This window comes from Cynocephalus volans, chromosome 5 (assembly GCF_027409185.1).
Source record: "Cynocephalus volans isolate mCynVol1 chromosome 5, mCynVol1.pri, whole genome shotgun sequence".
In the NCBI taxonomy this organism is placed as follows: Eukaryota; Metazoa; Chordata; class Mammalia; order Dermoptera; family Cynocephalidae; genus Cynocephalus; species Cynocephalus volans.
The window spans coordinates 110,397,993-110,415,323 of NC_084464.1; the positions used below are offsets into that span (position 1 = coordinate 110,397,993).

General features: G+C 44.0%; 1 protein-coding gene across 1 annotated transcript in view; it reads right to left on the bottom strand.

Moving 5' to 3' along the window:
• The window catches only part of SEC63 (SEC63 homolog, protein translocation regulator), a 65,856-nt gene extending 63,184 nt beyond the window's left edge, over nucleotides 1-2,672 (bottom strand). The window contains exon 1 of the mRNA XM_063097690.1: nucleotides 2,429-2,672. Within this exon, the coding sequence (XP_062953760.1) occupies nucleotides 2,429-2,552 (124 nt within the window). The 5' untranslated portion in view covers nucleotides 2,553-2,672. The remainder of the gene's footprint in view (nucleotides 1-2,428) is intronic.
• Nucleotides 2,673-17,331: the final 14,659 nt, after the last annotated feature.

Genomic DNA, 17,331 nt, shown 5'->3' on the forward strand with positions numbered 1-17,331 from the left:
TTGCTGACTAAAGTCTGAAGCAGACAGCCAGACGTAAAAAAGGGGCAAATCAACACACATAGTTCACCTAACTTTCTATCTAGCAGTATGGCAACAACACAGGTCTTTGAAGCTAAGCAGACTGATGTTCTCAGCTAGGCTCAACCACAAAGGAAAGTTACTAATGCACTCTAACCTCCAGTTTCTTCACCTGTAAAATGGGGATAAGAATACCACCTACCTCACTATATTTTGAAGGGGATTAAATAAAGTAACATTTGAAGTCCATTACTTACAAATAGCCAATACAGATGCTCAACTTATGATGGGGTTAGGTCACAAAAAACCCATCATAAGTTGAAAATACTGTTAAGTCAAAAATGTATTTCATACATTTAACCTACCTATCAAACTTACCATAGCTTAGCCCAACCTACCTTAAAGATGTTCAGAACACTTACATTAGCCTACAGTTAGGCAAAATCATCTAATAAAGCCTGTTTTACATGATAAAGTTGAACATCTCATGTAATTATTTTATGATAAAATTGAATATCTCATGTAATTTATTGAATACTTGCAGTGAAAGTGAAAAACAAAATGCTGAATGGATACTCAAAGTGCAGTTTCCACTGAATGCAAACTGCTTTCACACCATCCTAAAAATTGAAAACTCTCATTCATCAAACCATTGTAAGTCAGGGACTATCTGTATTTAATTCCCTCCACCTAAACTACTACTACTTTTCCAAAGACTATCTATATGCTGGAGGGGCTCAAATATGACTTGCCTATAAGTTGTCAGGCAAATTTTATAATATGACTTCCATAAAAATATGACTTCCAAACTTCAAAAATTCAGTGTACATTAAAATGATGGCTAATTTTTGAAATCAGGGCAGCTTCTCAAAACACATTCTAACCAAGCCTACCCACTCTCCCAATACCCTTTTGTTTTCTACACAACCAACCACATACACAAATGGGGGATAAGTGAAAATAAACTACTATACTGAAAAGTGGACCAGAAGAAGCCTAGGTTTTGCAGATAAAACAAATCATTACAGTTCTAAGACTTCATCACTTATACACAAAACACTGTCCAAAGAACCCACAGTTTTAAGTGCATTTAGGAAAAGACAACAATCCAAAATCCAACTTTCATAAAACCACCCACTGACTGAGAAAACTATTAAGACGAAATTTTGGGAAGATTTTGCATCTAATGGATATTTAAACTTATTGTTAAATGCACAAAAATATGGAATCCTTTGCTACTAATTCTAAATTCAATTTGTTTAGTTCCATTCCAACTCAAGAATTTTACAGGTCACTGAATGGGTGTAAAAGCATAACAAGTTCTGAGCTGATTCAATGCTTCATTGTTGGTAATCTCCCCAAAGTACAGTACATAACCTGGACAACTAGATCTCCACCAAGTCCAACTTAAGAGAAGATATTTATGCAAATTAGCATGTCTCTTGTGAAATAGAAAGCTTTCCTTAAGTGTTGCTAATACTCAAAAACTACTTAACTGTTAACGCTACCGTAAATAACCCATTAGGCCCTAGCAGTTCTATCAGTTTTCATAATATCACCTGCCATATGTATTAGTAGAGAGCAGCAAATGGAATCCAAACATTACCCAAACAATTTATGAAAAGAATCTATATTATTCTGTCTAATCCCATGTTACTTAACGTGAAAAGACTTAGAACTAAAAGCAAATGGACCAGCTACCTCACAACTACCTACAAGATTAAATAAGAGTTATCCTCCATACGTACACTTTTTCCATCAGAAACAGGAAACTCCAATGAAATGAAAATAGAGAAAAGCGAATTTTTGCTAAGGCATTGCTTCCAACCCCCACAGTGTAAGTGCACAAATAAAAAAGCAACGGGAGGAAGTGACGGGGATAGGCGGTCGGTGAGCTCAACTGGAGTCCTAAACATGCCACCCAGCTCAAAGGGTACCCAAAACATCTCTAACAGCTGCAACAAGGAAATGCGGCGGGGGGAGGGGGTAAATCCGTGGCCTGGCGGGTGGCGGGGGGCCTCAGAGTGCGCGTCCACGTTGTTTCCTCCTTTGCCAACTCCTCTCTCACCTCCCAATTCCCACCCTGCTCCCTCCGTACAGAAAAATACCCAATAAAAGCCGAGGCAGAGAAGACAAAGAGGCAGGAGGCTGCAAAGGAGCGCCCAGAACAATGGGGGAGAGGGTACGAAGCGGGACTCACGAGGAGGACAATGAAGGGGGAGGAGAAGCACTGAGGGAAAAGCCGCCGAGACCGGGCCCCGCCAGCGGCGGACGCCTGGACGCGAGGCTCCGCGGCGCGGGCGCTGTCACCCCGAACGCGGCGGGCTGGGGCGGGCCGAGGGGAGCGGCAGGGCCCGGAGGGGCTGACGGGGCCTGCGCGGGTCCGCGGGCAGCTGCCAGCGGGACTCACCGGCATTCTGGTCTCGGGGCCAAAGGTAGTATGTGGCCGGGATCACGATGAGCGCCACGAAGGAGGTGAGGAAGTAGAAGAAGGTGTTCCCACTGTCATCGTACTGGAACTGCTGCCCTGCCATGGCACCCTCTCCTCCTCCTCGCTCTGCTCACCGCCGCCGCCACGACCCCGCTCCGCTCCCGGGCTCCCAACGCCCCTGGCCGTGTGGCGTATCTCGGACGCCGCCGCCGCCTCTCCTCCCCGCCCCCACGCTACTTTCACGGACGCGCGGCCGCCGCCAGCTCTCGCGAGAAGAGTCAGATCCCTCCCCGCTCAGTTTTCCCCTACCCGGACCTGTCCCCCACACGCTTGCTAAGAGAGACGTGGCGCGCGCAGCGGTAGAACTCTGCGGGGTCCCGCCCTTAGCCCCACCCACTAAGCCACAGCCCCGCCCCGAGCGCCCGCAGGTCCTCCCCCAGGGCCCCGCCCCTAACCCCACAGTCCTTCCCCTGTTCCCCTCTCCGCTGCCTTGGCCAGCGTCCCACGCCGGCTCGCCGGACTCCGCCTGTGGGATCCCACCGAAGGCTTCGGGGCAGAGCAGTGGGTGTGGGCGGTTTACCTGGCTGCAAGTGGGGTGCGAAGTATTCCGAGCAGAGTTGAGGCTTCCTTGCCTCACCTCGTGCTACCCGGTCCTGCCCTCTCGCTTTTTAATTGCCCTGGTTGGTGATGTTCCCTGAAGTTCTGGATCCGCTCCTCCAGCACACATTTTGGAAACGTGTCATTCAGAATGGGGGGGAGGGGATGGGAGGGTTTGTCATAGTTTTGTTTGTACAGTAGTGTTTGCTACTAGAAGACTGCGATTCATGCTGCGCCCATTTTGCAGATGGGGATCACCCAAGCCCGTACAGAGGGTGCCCTACCCATCCTAATATTTACAGCCACCAGTTCAATAGCGCTTTCTACGACTCAGGCGGTAAACTAAGACCTTTATTGCTTTGTATCGTTTAATCCTCGGGTAACCCGAGGATTCCATAAAGCAAAGCATGGCCGCTCTACAGAGAAACTGAGGCTCAGAGCGATTGCCCAAGGTCACGCACAGTAAGGGAAGGTCTGGGAGTTGAAACCCAGATCACTGTGACGCCACAGAGCGGTGCCCGTGACCACCAACCACATTGCCGTGGACCTCAGCATTTCCCTGAGAGCAGCTGGGACTGTCCCCGCAGGCTGTGGGCAGGAATCTGCGCTTCAGAGACGGCGGGGGGAGCTCTTGCTCTCGGGAGCCTCTGCCTTCCCTGGCTGTGGGATCCCAGTGGCTGCTGTCGGCTGAGCTGGGAGCAGGGCTTGTGCCCTGATCTCAGACTGACCCCACGGCCCGGCGGCAGCTTGGCTGGGTCCTGTCCCGGCGTCTCCATCACCCCTCTGTGGGTCAAAAGAATAGCCCACCCTGAGCCACCTCACAGGGTGGTTGTGAAGATTAAAGGGAATAATTGTGAGAGGGCTTTTCAAAGGAACAAATATGTAATATGCAAATACCAAATATAACACTAAAAGGGGGGTGCCACAGGCCTCAACCCCACCCCTACTCGTTCCTCCTTCTCCCACTCTAATTCCTTCCCCTTTCCCCTCTCCCCCTCCTCCCCAACTGCTGCACGACATCATAGAATGTAAAAAAAAAAAAAAAAAGTAATATTAATAAATAAATAAACTTAATAAAAAGAAAAAAACAAATATAACACTATATTTTTAGAGACTCATTTTAAGACTTTATATTCTATTAACTAAGTGCTTTTCAATCTGCCTTCCATTGTCGGAGGAGAAATCTGGTAGCACGTCCTCTTTTATGTCATGTTTTCAAAACTAGTATTTATCATAATCAGTAATGCTTTCCTTCATGATAGATTATGTTCACATGTATTCTCCCTTCCCTTTCAAATTTCCTACCTACCCACTTTGAAAGGAAATTTCTGAGAATCACTTTCTCTGCATTTCCCCCCTCACCTTTTTCTGTGTAAAGTTTCCACAGACTATATTAAAGGGGGGAAAAATAAAACAGGAAAGTAAAGGGAAGATTGGACTATGAAGTCAACACAGCATTGTGATCACCCAAGGCTATTATTCCCAGAACGAACAATTTGCTCTCCTGCAGAAACAAATCAGTCACAAACTTAGCTCATCTGAAGTGGGTAAGGATCCTGAAGTTCCTTTGGTTATGTTGACTTTGTTATTAAGTCTTCCCAGGTTTTAATAATGTTGAACTGGGTTTTTTTATTACTCCAATTATGTTTTACTCAACATTTGTGTGAAGATAATACATCAGTTTTATAACCTTGTGGCAATATAAATTATTGATGATAAATACTCCCCTTCTGACTTTCTTTTTGCAGGAGTAATCTTTTCACTGCAGCTGTGGAGTCATGCATAAGAGTGGCTTGAACCAAACTTTACCACGAAATAACAATTTGAACAAATTTCATTAGTTTGCTAAACTCAGACCAATCTAAAATATGAGTAATATTTTACCAAAGCATAATGAAGATTTGACAATATATCCTCTATTTTCCGAAGTATACATTTTATCCTAAAACTTGACATTACTGAACACAGATATTCTCCAAACCAAATCTAAATCATATCTTTAATTAATTTCATCACCATTTCTAATTCATAGTGATGTTAACCTAACACGTTGTTTCTATTAAGAGATCATTTTAGTGACATATTTAATATAGTAAATGAATATGGAAGAAACAGAGTTACAAACACATCTTGTCTTTAGTCTAACAGCACAAGTTAAAGGGCATTTTAGTATTGTCTCTATATGTCTATGAATGAATATCTTAATTAATTTCATTTGTGTTGTCAGGTAGATATTTCTAATCAATTTCATTTTTGTTGCTAGGTAGATATTTGCTGTCAAGTGTAGAAAGCATGACTATTTTTAGGTTCCTTTTAATAATTTGCTTTTTCCTTTGAGTGGATCTTCATTGTAAGTCATCCTTGTACTGGTATTGACTTCCATTTATACATACCAAAGTTCACTTGTGTAGCTATCAACATTATTCAATTTTCTGCTTAATACAGTTAGCTGCAGAGACTGGAAGGAACCAAATTATTAAGTAGGTACATGCAATTATTTCCAGTCTTCTTTCCTGTCCCCTACACTATAATAGATCATAACCTTAACTACAAAAGCCGAGCAAATCATCCCTAACGTTAAACCCCTTAAGCTGTTTTGGAGGGAAGATTTTCTTCCGTTACGAGACTAAATTTCTTCTCATACAGATTAACCAATTCTATTTTATTTGTCCTTAATAGGGATGAAAAGTTGTCCCCTATCATAATGACAACAGTAACATCAACAAAGCAATGTTTGTACAATACTTATGATTTACAAAAATCTTCCACAACATTATTTCAGTTGAAATTCTAAATCATGACCTACATGTTGGAATTTTGACTAGCTAAAAGGTACTAAATCATTGCAATCCTTTCACTTCCTAACCTGTAATGCCCCTAGAACCCAAGGAAACCACAATCTCATATTTGGAGAGAATGTGAAGGGAAGTATGAGTTGGAAAGACAGAAAGACTAGTTTATGCTCAACAGTTCTAAAAGAGGAATTGAGGACTGTGGTTGTCCTCTAATATTGGGAATAGGCTTATAGTTTTTCTCTCTTTTCATGAGTATGTTGGACTTGTTGATTTTGTTTTTTTCTGTCCCTACTTTTGGGATTACAAAGCTGAGAATTTATTGTCCTAAAGCCAGTTGTCAACAATGTGTCAACAAACTCAGGTCATTCTTTTATGAATTAATTTTATTACCAATTGCTGTGGTTTGAATGCATCCCCTCCAAAATTCAGGTGCTAAAACTGAACTGCCAATGCCATAGTATTAAGAGGTGGGCCTTTGGGCGGACCCCATGGCGCACTCGGGTGAGTGCGGCGCTGGGAGTGCAGCGACGCTCCCGCTGCGGGTTCAGATCCTATGGAATGGCCAGTGGGCTCACTGGCTGAGTACCGGTCACGAAAAAGACAAAAAAAAAAAAAGGAGGTGGGCCTTTAAGAGGTAAACAGTTCTGAAAGGATGGCCAGTTAGCTCAGTTGCTTAGAGCATGGTATTGTAACACCAAAGTCATGAGTTTGGATCCCCATCCTGGCCAGCCACCAAAAAAAAAAAAAAAAAGAGGTGATTAGGCCAGGAGGGCTCCTCCCTCATGAATGGGATTAAAGCCCTTATAAAAGAGGCTTTATGCAGCATTCAGTGTTTGTTTGTCTTGCCATTCTGCCTTCCACCATGTGAGGACACAATGTTCCTCCCTTCTGGAGCATGCAGCAACAAGGTGCCATCTTGGAAGCGGAGACTGTGCCCCTCACCGGACACTGAACCTGCTAACACCTTGATCTTCGACTTCCCAACCTCCAGTACTGTGAGAAATAAATTTCTATTTTTTATGAATTACAGAGTCTCAGATATTTTAGTATAGCAACACAGATGGGCTAAGACACCAATGCATGTAAATTGCTTAATGAAAATATAAAGATTGATGTTGTACATTAAGCCATAAAATAGAACTGTTGGGAAAATAGAATAATTTAATCAGGCTCCATCACCTTAGATCTGCTTGGGGGTGGTGTAGCACATTCTTTGTAAATTAGTTGTGTGTGGGTGGAGTTAGTGTGCCTGCATAGCACCACCCCTTTGCTGGCATTGACTGCCCTGGGCGTCCACCCCACATGGCCATGCTCTTGAACCTACGGCTCCAAGGATCTTTTTGCTGGTTACCTGGCTCAGAGACCTGCATGTGAGGCATCTGGTGACCCAGTCTGGTGTGTGAAGGGTTTGTGACCCAGTCCATGAACGGGTTTGAAGGGTCTGTGAGCTCCAGACCCAGCCCTAGCTCAACAATTGGCCCAGTCAGCAGGATTACAAGCAGGTAAAAGAGCTTGACAATTGGTGTAGTCTGCAACAGGATTCTGAACAGATACAGGAGCCGAAAGCCCTTGGAAGAAGGATGAAATATGGCTATCCTTGAGCATGTGGTGCCCAGTGGCCACTTTTTTGCTGACCAGAGCCTGGCTCCTGCTCACTATGCTGCAAACTGATCAAGATTTGAAGAAGAAAGCAGAGTTGTTGGAAGCAAGGATGATTGTCCTGGAGGATGATGTGCAGTGACTGGCCACTCCTGCCTCTCACACCAGGGAAGATGACGAACCCAGTGGTGAGTTGGGGAAACCGTGCATCTCCAAGCATGACCTGTTGTGCATCAGAAAATGAAGCACAAGCAGCCTGTGGGACCAGACGGACAACCAGTGGGCGATCTACAGGTGACCCAGTTCACCACCTAGGTCCCGTATATCCAGGCATAACTGGTTGACTTGGGGAGACAGTAAAGCAGCAGAAACAGGGAGAGTCCCCGGCTGCTGCAGCTATGGGACCTAGGGGTGGATGGTGTAACCTGCTCTGGAGACAATGTAGTAAATGCAGGTCACGTTTGTCCAAAGGCAGATGGCTCACTGGGTGCCACTTAAACCCAATGGCTGGCCAGGTGCCGTATAAACCCGAGAAAGGAGATGGCTCAAACGGGTGCCATATAAACCTGAGAAAAGAGTGACTGAGTGAATGCAGTTGTTCAAACTGTGGGTGAACACTGCAAAACTGCCCAAGACTGTGAGTGAATAGCTGGTGTAAGCCGAGCTGATTCAAGTAATTCAGGAGCCAGGGATGGGGCAGCTAGATGCTAATAGCCAAGACAATGAAAAGGCCCTGAGGGCATTTCAGAAGTTTGTGAGAGTGCCCCTCCCATCACAGAGGCCTAGGAGAAATGAGTTTCTCTGGAGGACAGACCCCGGGCACTGCTGCCCGTGGCAAACTGCTCCCTGCATCCCAGCCACTCTGGATGGAGCAATCCTGCCTCAGCACCTCCAAAGAGCAAAAGCCAAAAACCTTGGTGGCATTCACATTGTGTTAAGTTTGCAGGCAGACTCCACCTAGATTTCGGAAGATGTATGAAAAAGCCGGGGGACTCAGGCGGAGACCTGCTGCAGGGGTGGAGCTGCTACGGAGGTCATCTACGGAGCAATGTGGAGCAGAAAAGTGGGGTCAGAGCCTCCAGAGAGAACCCCCCACTGAGGAAATGTCTAGTGGAGCCAAAGTGGTGGGACTGCCACCAGGAACCCAGAACTGTGGGGCTGATGGCAATGTGCAGTGCCAGCCTGGAAAAGCTGCAGGCACCAGGGCGCTCAATGGGCTGCACTTGGTGGAGCTGTAGGAGCGAGGTTGCCTAACACTTTAGGGGTCCAGATGCCCCAGTGTACTTAATGTTTGCCCTGTTTGGGTTTTGGATTTGTTTGGGGCCTGTTGTTCCTTTCTATTCCTCCCTTCTGGAATGGGAATATATACCCAATGTCTGTCCCACTGTATCTTGGAAGTAGATAAACTTGTTTTTGACTCTTTACAGGTTCACGGCTGAAAAGAGTTTTGCCTTTAGTCTCATGAGATTTTGGACTTTTGAGTTGGTGCTGCAACAAGCTAAAGACTTCTGGGACTGGGATGGAATGTGTAATATGTGAATGTAAGGGTCGTCTATCCTTGCTAAGGGAACATCACGGAAGATTCTGAATGCATAGATTGTATGGCGAGAGACCCTGAAAGGGTGGATCATTGGGAAAATAGAATAGTTGAATCAGGACCCATCACCTTAGGTCTGGTTGGGGGTGGTGCAGCACATTCTTTGTAAATAAGTTGTGCATGGGTGGAGTTAGTGAGCCTGTGTGGCACCGCCACTTTGCTGGTGTTGACTGCCTCCTCGGGCATCTGCCCTGTGTGGCCATGCTCTCAAACCTATGGCTCCAAGGAACTTTTTGCCGGTTACCTACCTCAGAGACCTGCATGTGAGGGGTCTGGTGACCCAGCCTGGAATGTGAGGGGTCTGGGGACCCAGTCTGGTGTGTGAAGGGTTTGTGACCCAGTCTGTGAATGGGTTTGAGGGGTCTGTGAGCTCCAGACCCAGCCCTAGCTCAACAAGCACTTAATAAAATTTTCCACCCAGATCAAAATATAACTTGGGGGAGTGGTCATAAATAACGGAAGAGTTTGCTATAGGCAATTTCAAGAAAAAAAATTCTTAATAGACATTAAAACTTAAACTTAGAAAAAACATCAAACATCTTGTTAAAAAGTACATATTTGTGGATCCTGAAGTGTATAAAATTGGGAGACCTCATTAAGAAAAAGAATATAAAATTACAAAACTAGGTATAAACATTCATCTTTATTTATAATATATTGTAAGTGCCACATGTTTGTACTCTACAAACAGAAGAATTCTGAAAATTCTATTTTGCATGATTTCTATCAGAAAATTTTTGTTAATAGGGGACATTTATTATTGTGTACCTACATATTGAGTACATTTGTACAAAGAGAGATTTTCCTTTTTGACAAAGTTCAACCAAGAGAACCAAAACCTCTACTTACAATTTTAGTATGAAAGTGGGAGAATTTTCACAGAGTAGTTTCTGATTCGTACATTTCTTGTTTGTTTTCTTTTTGGCAGCTGGCTGGTATGGGGATCTGAACTCTTGACCTTGGTGTTACAAGGGGCACTCTAACCAACTGAGCTAACCAGCCAGCCTGATTGGTACATTTCAAATGATGTTTCTCCTCCACTGCCTAAATATTTCAGGTGCCAGGCCCCATGGGATACATTGACATCATGAATCAAGGCTGGGTGAGTTGAAAGTGGCAACAACTATATGCAGAAGTAACTGTAAACAACATAAATACATCCCCCTAACTCCAGGGGAGTGAGTAGCTGTAATCACTACAGGGTTTCCAACTGTCATGACTAACCTCAGATTAGCACAGACTCAAAGCATCCCCCACAGATCTGTTCGATAACCAGCCAAGAAGTTTCAGCTCAACAAGAATTCCCAGTCCACCAAAAGCACATTGATAACACTAATGTAGTAAGCACATGCCTGCTAACACTAACAAATCAGATAGGGAGAGGAGGGACACTTTGACCTACAAATTGACTAGTCTCAGCCCTCATTTGAATTTCTGATTCACTGGACAAGTTGGCAAGAGATCATAAGTGTTAAATAAATGAATAGACTTGCCCTATCCTATAGGTTAAGTCACCTTGCTTTGGTAGGTAGTGAAACAATGGCCAGACCTATATGACAATAGAACTCTGACCCACGACCCTTATAGCAGTCAGTCCAGGAAATCAGATCATGACCTCTGTAGCAATGGGCCTAGAACATCAAGACTTGGTTAGTGGTTACCAGCTTCCCAATTTTTTGCCCCCACTTCCAGATCAGAGTCAACCAGCCAAATACGCTCACAGGACCAATCACGAAGGATGCCCCACTTCTAGTTAGCCTGCCTCTAGTTTCTCCATACCAGCGACCTCCAATCAGAGCACACCAAAAGCCTTCCTTTTTCCTCTCTACAGTTTCCCCACTTTCCCTGCCTGGCTTTGAGTCTCTGCCAAACCACAAATGATGGTGGCAGAATCCCTTGCTTTAGCAGGCTCTGAATATAGCATCTATTCGTTCTCACTTGGGTGGTGCTTGCTCATTTCTTTGGTAGGTAAATGCTGAATGAATGACTCTTATCTGTTGTTAAGCATAGTATTACCCATATTCATGGGCATGGATGTCTCATTGGTGTGCCAAGTGCCTGCATCTCCTCTCACCAAAACCAGACACTCTAGGGAAAAAAGCAGACAACAACCAACCTGGGACTCACGTTCACTGCCTGACTCTGAGTCAGGATCACAGAAGTAAGTCTTTTTAGAACCTAAGGAATGTTCTTCCTTAGCAAGGACTACTGATTTTACCCTTATAATTAGCCTTTCTGGATGCCTATTTACATGTCATTCCCTGTTCTGGTGGATGAGAAGATGCAACCAAACCCAGTACCATATACAGCTGTACTTTTCAAACTTTTTTTGACCATTATTCGTAACAAGAAATGTATTTTACGTTATGGCTCAGTATATTACTGAAAAAAGTGGCATAAAAGAATACCCTCACCATGTGCAATATACTGTCATATTTTTATATCTCATTCTATATATCTATTTATATTAAATATAAATAAATTATACATATTAATATATGAAATGCTTTATTAAAGAAATGCTCAACTATAGTCTGGAAGCTGTCTGAAGGTGCATATGGGTGCTCAATCATAAAATACAGTTAAGACTACCTTAGATAATGTGCGTTCTTGAACATTCCTTGTATTATCAGTTGGGAAGCTTCTCACTTAAAGAACTCCTCTAATGCAGTAGTTCTCAAACTTTAGTTGCAGCAAAATCACCTGGAAGGCTTGTTAAAACGCAGATTGCTGGGTCCAACCCCCAGAGTTCTCGATTTAGGCCCTCCAGGTCAAAATCTGCATTTCTTATAAGTTCCTAGGTGATGCTGATGCTGTTGGTGTGGGATTCCAATTGCTCTAGTAAATCATTTTGTAAATCAATAATCCTTTTGCACAGTGAATAATTACTTCCTAGTTAATCTGTCATATGTCAAGTTCACTGAAACAAAGTATATTGTACTGGTTGCATAAATGTAATTTGTGTATGTGCAGGAGGTCAAAAGTAAGGACTTCAGGGAGACAGCCTGCTTGCTGCTTCCTTCTTCTAGCCACCCCAGTGCTCCTTTTCAGTGAATTAACCATTATTCATAAACTTAAACATTGAGACCATGTGCCAAGAGCTCAGTGAGGCTCTAGATTACAGCCAGCCCGAACATTTGATAAGATAACATTTCCCTTCAGAAAGCTGAGACCATTTTTCTGTCCTTTTAAAACCATTTAGTTCCTGATGAGTGAGGATCAGGTGCCCTTCCGGAAACAGGAAGATGACCAAAGCAGAAAACCACTGCAGGTTTTGGAGCTACTAATCCACTGGTCTTTAAAAGCAGTATTTCCCAAACCTCCCCTACAAAGAGGAGGAGAGCACCTGGGTTCTGGTTGAAATGACAACTCCCGGGCCCTTGCTGTTTCCCAGGCAGTGAGTTGGGGGATGAAGCTTGGTAGTTGTACTTTTAGCGAATACCCCAGGTGAGTCTTAAAAATCAAAGGAGTATGGGAAACACTGTTTTAAGCTATCTTTGAATACAACATAGCTCCCAGAATTGTATTAACCGAAATAAGAAGGTGTTCACAATACTTCAATGGCCCTCAAACTTTACTGGATATAAGAATCACACGGGGAACTTAAAAAATTTCCAATAACTAGGTCATTCTCTATACCAATTATATCAGAGTCTCATCCAGGTGATTCCAGTTGGCAGCTGAATTTAGAACCAGTGCAATCATTTATATAAGTTAAGCCCCTCTTAATGTTGAAGCATCTTTCACTTGTTCCACTGTAACTGCCTCCTATCACCATGACAACCTATATCCTGCTTAAGTGCTGGGGGCTTACATGTTGGAGAGGCAGGGGAGTTCTCGTCAGGTGACCTTGAGCACTGTTGTCCTACTGAGGCCAGCAGCCTATCAGCTTTTGAAAGCTCTACAAGGGATCAGAAACTACCCCAAAATTTGGTGGCTTCAAGGGTTCCACTCAAAGCTATAAAACAGTGCTTCTCAAACTTTCCTATGTATAAGAATCCCCTGGGGATATTATTAAAATGAACGTTCTGATTCAGATCTAGGGTGGAGTAGGGAAAATATAGGAAAATGGCCAGGGCCCCTCAGGTGTTCTGAATCTTGCTGAGCATTTGATGTAAATATGCACGTGCACCCATGTGTTCCTTGGTTATGGTCTGATGTAGTTGCCCATGTGCACCCAGGTGTCCTGGGTTATGGACTTAGGCATAAAGGATGAGTGGGTCTGATCCACAGTGCCCCTCACCCCTGGGATATCCCCGGGGGGCCACAGGGAGGCCACTACTGCTGCTGCAGGCTGTTGCTGCCAGCTGTTGCCGCCAGTGCTGCTGCAAGCTTCTGCTGTAAGCTGCCACGGCTACTGCTGAGGACTGAGCTCGTGACATCTGCCAATGGCTCCCGTGATCCTTCCCAATTACCTAGAGTGGATCTGTGTGTAAGGGGTCTGGTGACCCAGTCTGTACAATGGGTTTGAAGAGTCGGAGCCCTACCCCTAATGATACAATTGGGTAGTCATGTAGCCTTACAGGTGGGATCTGTGATTTTTGCATTTCTAACAAGCTCCCAGTGATACTTATGCTACTGGACCATGAAATACACTTTGATTAGCAAAACTGCGGATCCTCCCCCAAATCTAGTGTCAATAGATAAAAGCAGCAAGAGTATGTGGCTATGGGAAACGTGCTAAGATAAAGGGGATGGTGATGTCAGGTAGGAAGGATGCTACAAAGCCTATTGAACAGCATAAAAGACAGCATGTGAGAGCTGACTGGTTAGCTCAGTTGGTTGGAGCACAGTGTTCATAACACCAAGGTCAAGGGTTCAGATCCCTGTACCAGCTAGCTGCCAAAAAAAACCCCAAAACAAAACAGTATTTGAGAAAACAAGTGAGAGAACTGTAGACCAAGCTGATGAGATAGATCTGAGAAAGTCAAACTAAAGCGTGTGTTCAATAACACTGAAAGGTATGGCTAGATAGAGGGAAAACCAGGTAGCACAGAGGGTAAGAGCATGGGCTTCCAAATTAGATTAAATTTCAGAATGTGGCTCTACTGCTTACTACCTATGTGACCTATGCAAATGACTTAATTTCATCTGGAAAATGGGAATAAGTTTTCCTACTTTATAAAGTTTTGTACCTTAGTAAATGAGTGAATGAAAGGCACCCAGCCTGGAGACTGGCAACAGTAGGTCCTCAATAAATGATTGCTACTACTGTATAAATGCAGCCCAGATGTCAAGGGCTTCACCAGATGTAGGTTCATTCATACAATCTTTTTATTTCTTCTTTTATTTTTTTATTCTTCCAGTCTTGATGGCTTTCCATCCCTGCTTGTCAGGCTGTAGGACATCCAACTTCTTGCAGAAGTTGTGCAAATAATGGGAGTGGGAGAGTGGGCACCCTTGTGTGCCCATATTGGAATTTCTCATTGCTCTCTGCCATGGCTGATTAGGTTACAATCCTGCAGGCTCAGACTACAACAATCCAGAGAGGCCATTGGCCTTGCCCTTGCCACCTCTGTTGCCCCTGCCTAAATGCCAGAGCCTTTGCATCTTGATTGTTGAAAACCATGTCACTGCTCTTGCAAAAAGAATATACCCTAGTATTACCTATGTTGCTTGTCTAGAATTTGGTGATGGCAATAGTGTGTTCTCTGAAGAAATGGAAGAGCCAGTAGAGGAGTCAGTCTGCAGAAAGGATTCTCGAAGGTCACAAAACCCTCAGCTCACACACAAAGGTATTTTATCCCTGAGCACACAAGTGAACTGGAGATACCAGGGTAGATCTCCACTCTATCCAGAACTGCTCACTACCCACTCTTTGATGCTAAAGGCTTGTTGCTGATAACATGAATATTTGCTGAATACTTTACATACATCAGCTCAGCTCATTTCACCCTCAAACAGCCCTATGAAGTAGAGACTGTAACTGCCCCCATTTTCCACATGAGGGAAAGAAGGTTTAGAGAGATTAATAAATATGCCCAGGATCACAAAAGCGGTGAGAAGTAGAGGTGGGTTTTGAATCCAGGTAGTCTGACTCCAGGACAGAGATGCTCATCTTCATGTCCACTCACTAGATTCTTTGTGTTCACTGGTGCTCCCTGCACCGGATTCCTCTTACCTACCACTGCACTCCCCTGGAAACCTGGCTTCCACCTGGGGCCTCCAGTCAATCAGACACATCTGTATATGTCTTAACCCCAATTGTGGACAGGGTTCAAGCATTTTATCCAGAGGGCTCCTCAATTCTGATGCAAATCAGTGAAGACAAATAGCTACAAAGTGAAGACAAGGCCAGGCTCCACTCTCCAGGAGTATCTGAGTCTCAGTTTCAGCCCAACAAAGTCTCCCAGTCATAGGATTAAGATGATAATGATGGAGCCAGTTTTATAAAGGGCTTGGAAGAGCAGACTAAGTTATCTGTACTTTAATCTACTGGAAAACTCTGTGACTGTATCATTATTATAATGGATGGGGGTAAGGAAGACAAAAATAAATTTAATTTCAGGTTCACTTGCTCAGGCCATCAGTGCCTGCGGAGAATATGAGTTCCAACACTAGCGGTAAGGGCAGCCCAAGGTGCTTTGGGTATAGAGTCCCAACTCCAATGACTGAACATGAGAAATAAGTGAGCAAGAGAATTGTGTGACTGTCATATATACAGTGTTACAGCTGCTATGGCCCATCCCTCATCTGTAGGTGTCAGATGAAGGAGTCCTGAACTGGAATCAGACAGGGAGAGAAAATAAGGAAAAGAGAAGGGGTTAAAGCACACCCCCAAATCCATAATGTGTTAATAAGCATGTAAGTCTTTAAGATGAGCTATAGGAAGTAAGGTTTCCCAAATTATCTGACCACTGCCCCCTTTCTAAAAAATGGGCGTAACAAGGATCCAGTGTTGTGCAAAGATGTATTTTGGGTCTAGTAGTTTTTTTGGAAAATGAATGCCACTGATGGATGACTTTATCAAGAGTAGTTTTTTGTTTTTTTTTTTAAAGATGACCAATAAGGGGATCTTAACCCCTGACTTGGTGTCATCAGCACCACGCTCTCCCAAGTGAGCCACGGGCCGGCCCTATCAAAAGTAGTTTTAATGGGTAGTTGGGATGGGGAGAAGCCAGCATGTAGGAGTTAGAAGGGGAAGGAAAGACAGGGAGAAGTGAAGGTGCTCAGCATCCGGACTGCACCATCAGGAAGGGAAGGAATAGGAATGAGAGCTGGTGGAGGGGCCTTGGAGAGGGGATGCTAATTGCTGGGTTTTTTCTTTTTAAATATGGATGACTTTGCCATGTTTATATAACATGCTCTTGGCCCCTCTGTTTTTTGTCCCTCATGGGATGCTTCTACCTGCTCTCCTGGGTAGAACATTATAGAAATCATCCTGTTGCTCCACTCTGGAGCTGGGCCCCTGCTGGTCAACTATGAGATTCCCATGCCCATAGTGAAGGGCACCATTCACAAACCTAGTCCCCACTGTGGAGGTTTCTGAAATCTTACAGTCTCACAGCCTCTGACATTGGCCCTCAATGGCCAGTGAGGGGCCAAGCTCTGGTCCCATGAATGGAGAGAAGAATAAATGGTACCATTTGTTCTTAATGGGGCTTACATTTGAGGATGTTGCTAGTTCCCTCTGACCTACAGCCTTTAAAATTAAGCACATTTAATCACCAGAAAGAGTGGTTTTCAAAACCTGTCTGGTCACCTTAAGAAATGTGTGTTTCTTCCAGTAACTGCACTCTGGCTCTATCCTGAGAGCTAATGACCTGTCTCATTCTGTTAGAAGAACAAATGCCTGTTTCCCTGGGTTAACTAAGAGGAATGTGAAGTCTGGACAGCTCCTCCCTAATTCCAGGCGTGTGTATGGGAGGGTGTGTCCGTGTCTGTGAAAGTTAGAGGGAAAGTGGGAGGAGAAGGAAGAGGCCTAGGGAGTGAGTGGAATAGAATATCCAGAAGAAGAGATAAAGACTTATTTATGAATGCTAAACTTTTAACTCTATCAGTGTAGTTATAAATAAGCTTTGCAAGAAAAATACTTGGTATAATTTACCATCTCAAGAGATAATAGTACAAAGCTTTAAAATAATGCTCCCTAAAAACATAGGTTCTAGTTCTGAATATTAACTAACTTTGTAACCTTGGAGCAGTCACTTTACTTTGCACTTCACAATTGTGTGTGTTTTTGTCCACAGAATGATTTAATATTACACACATTATCTCCCTTCCAGGGATGCCAAGAAGGTCAAATCAGATTATACTAAAATAGTTGTACCTTACATCTGCATAGTACTTTATCA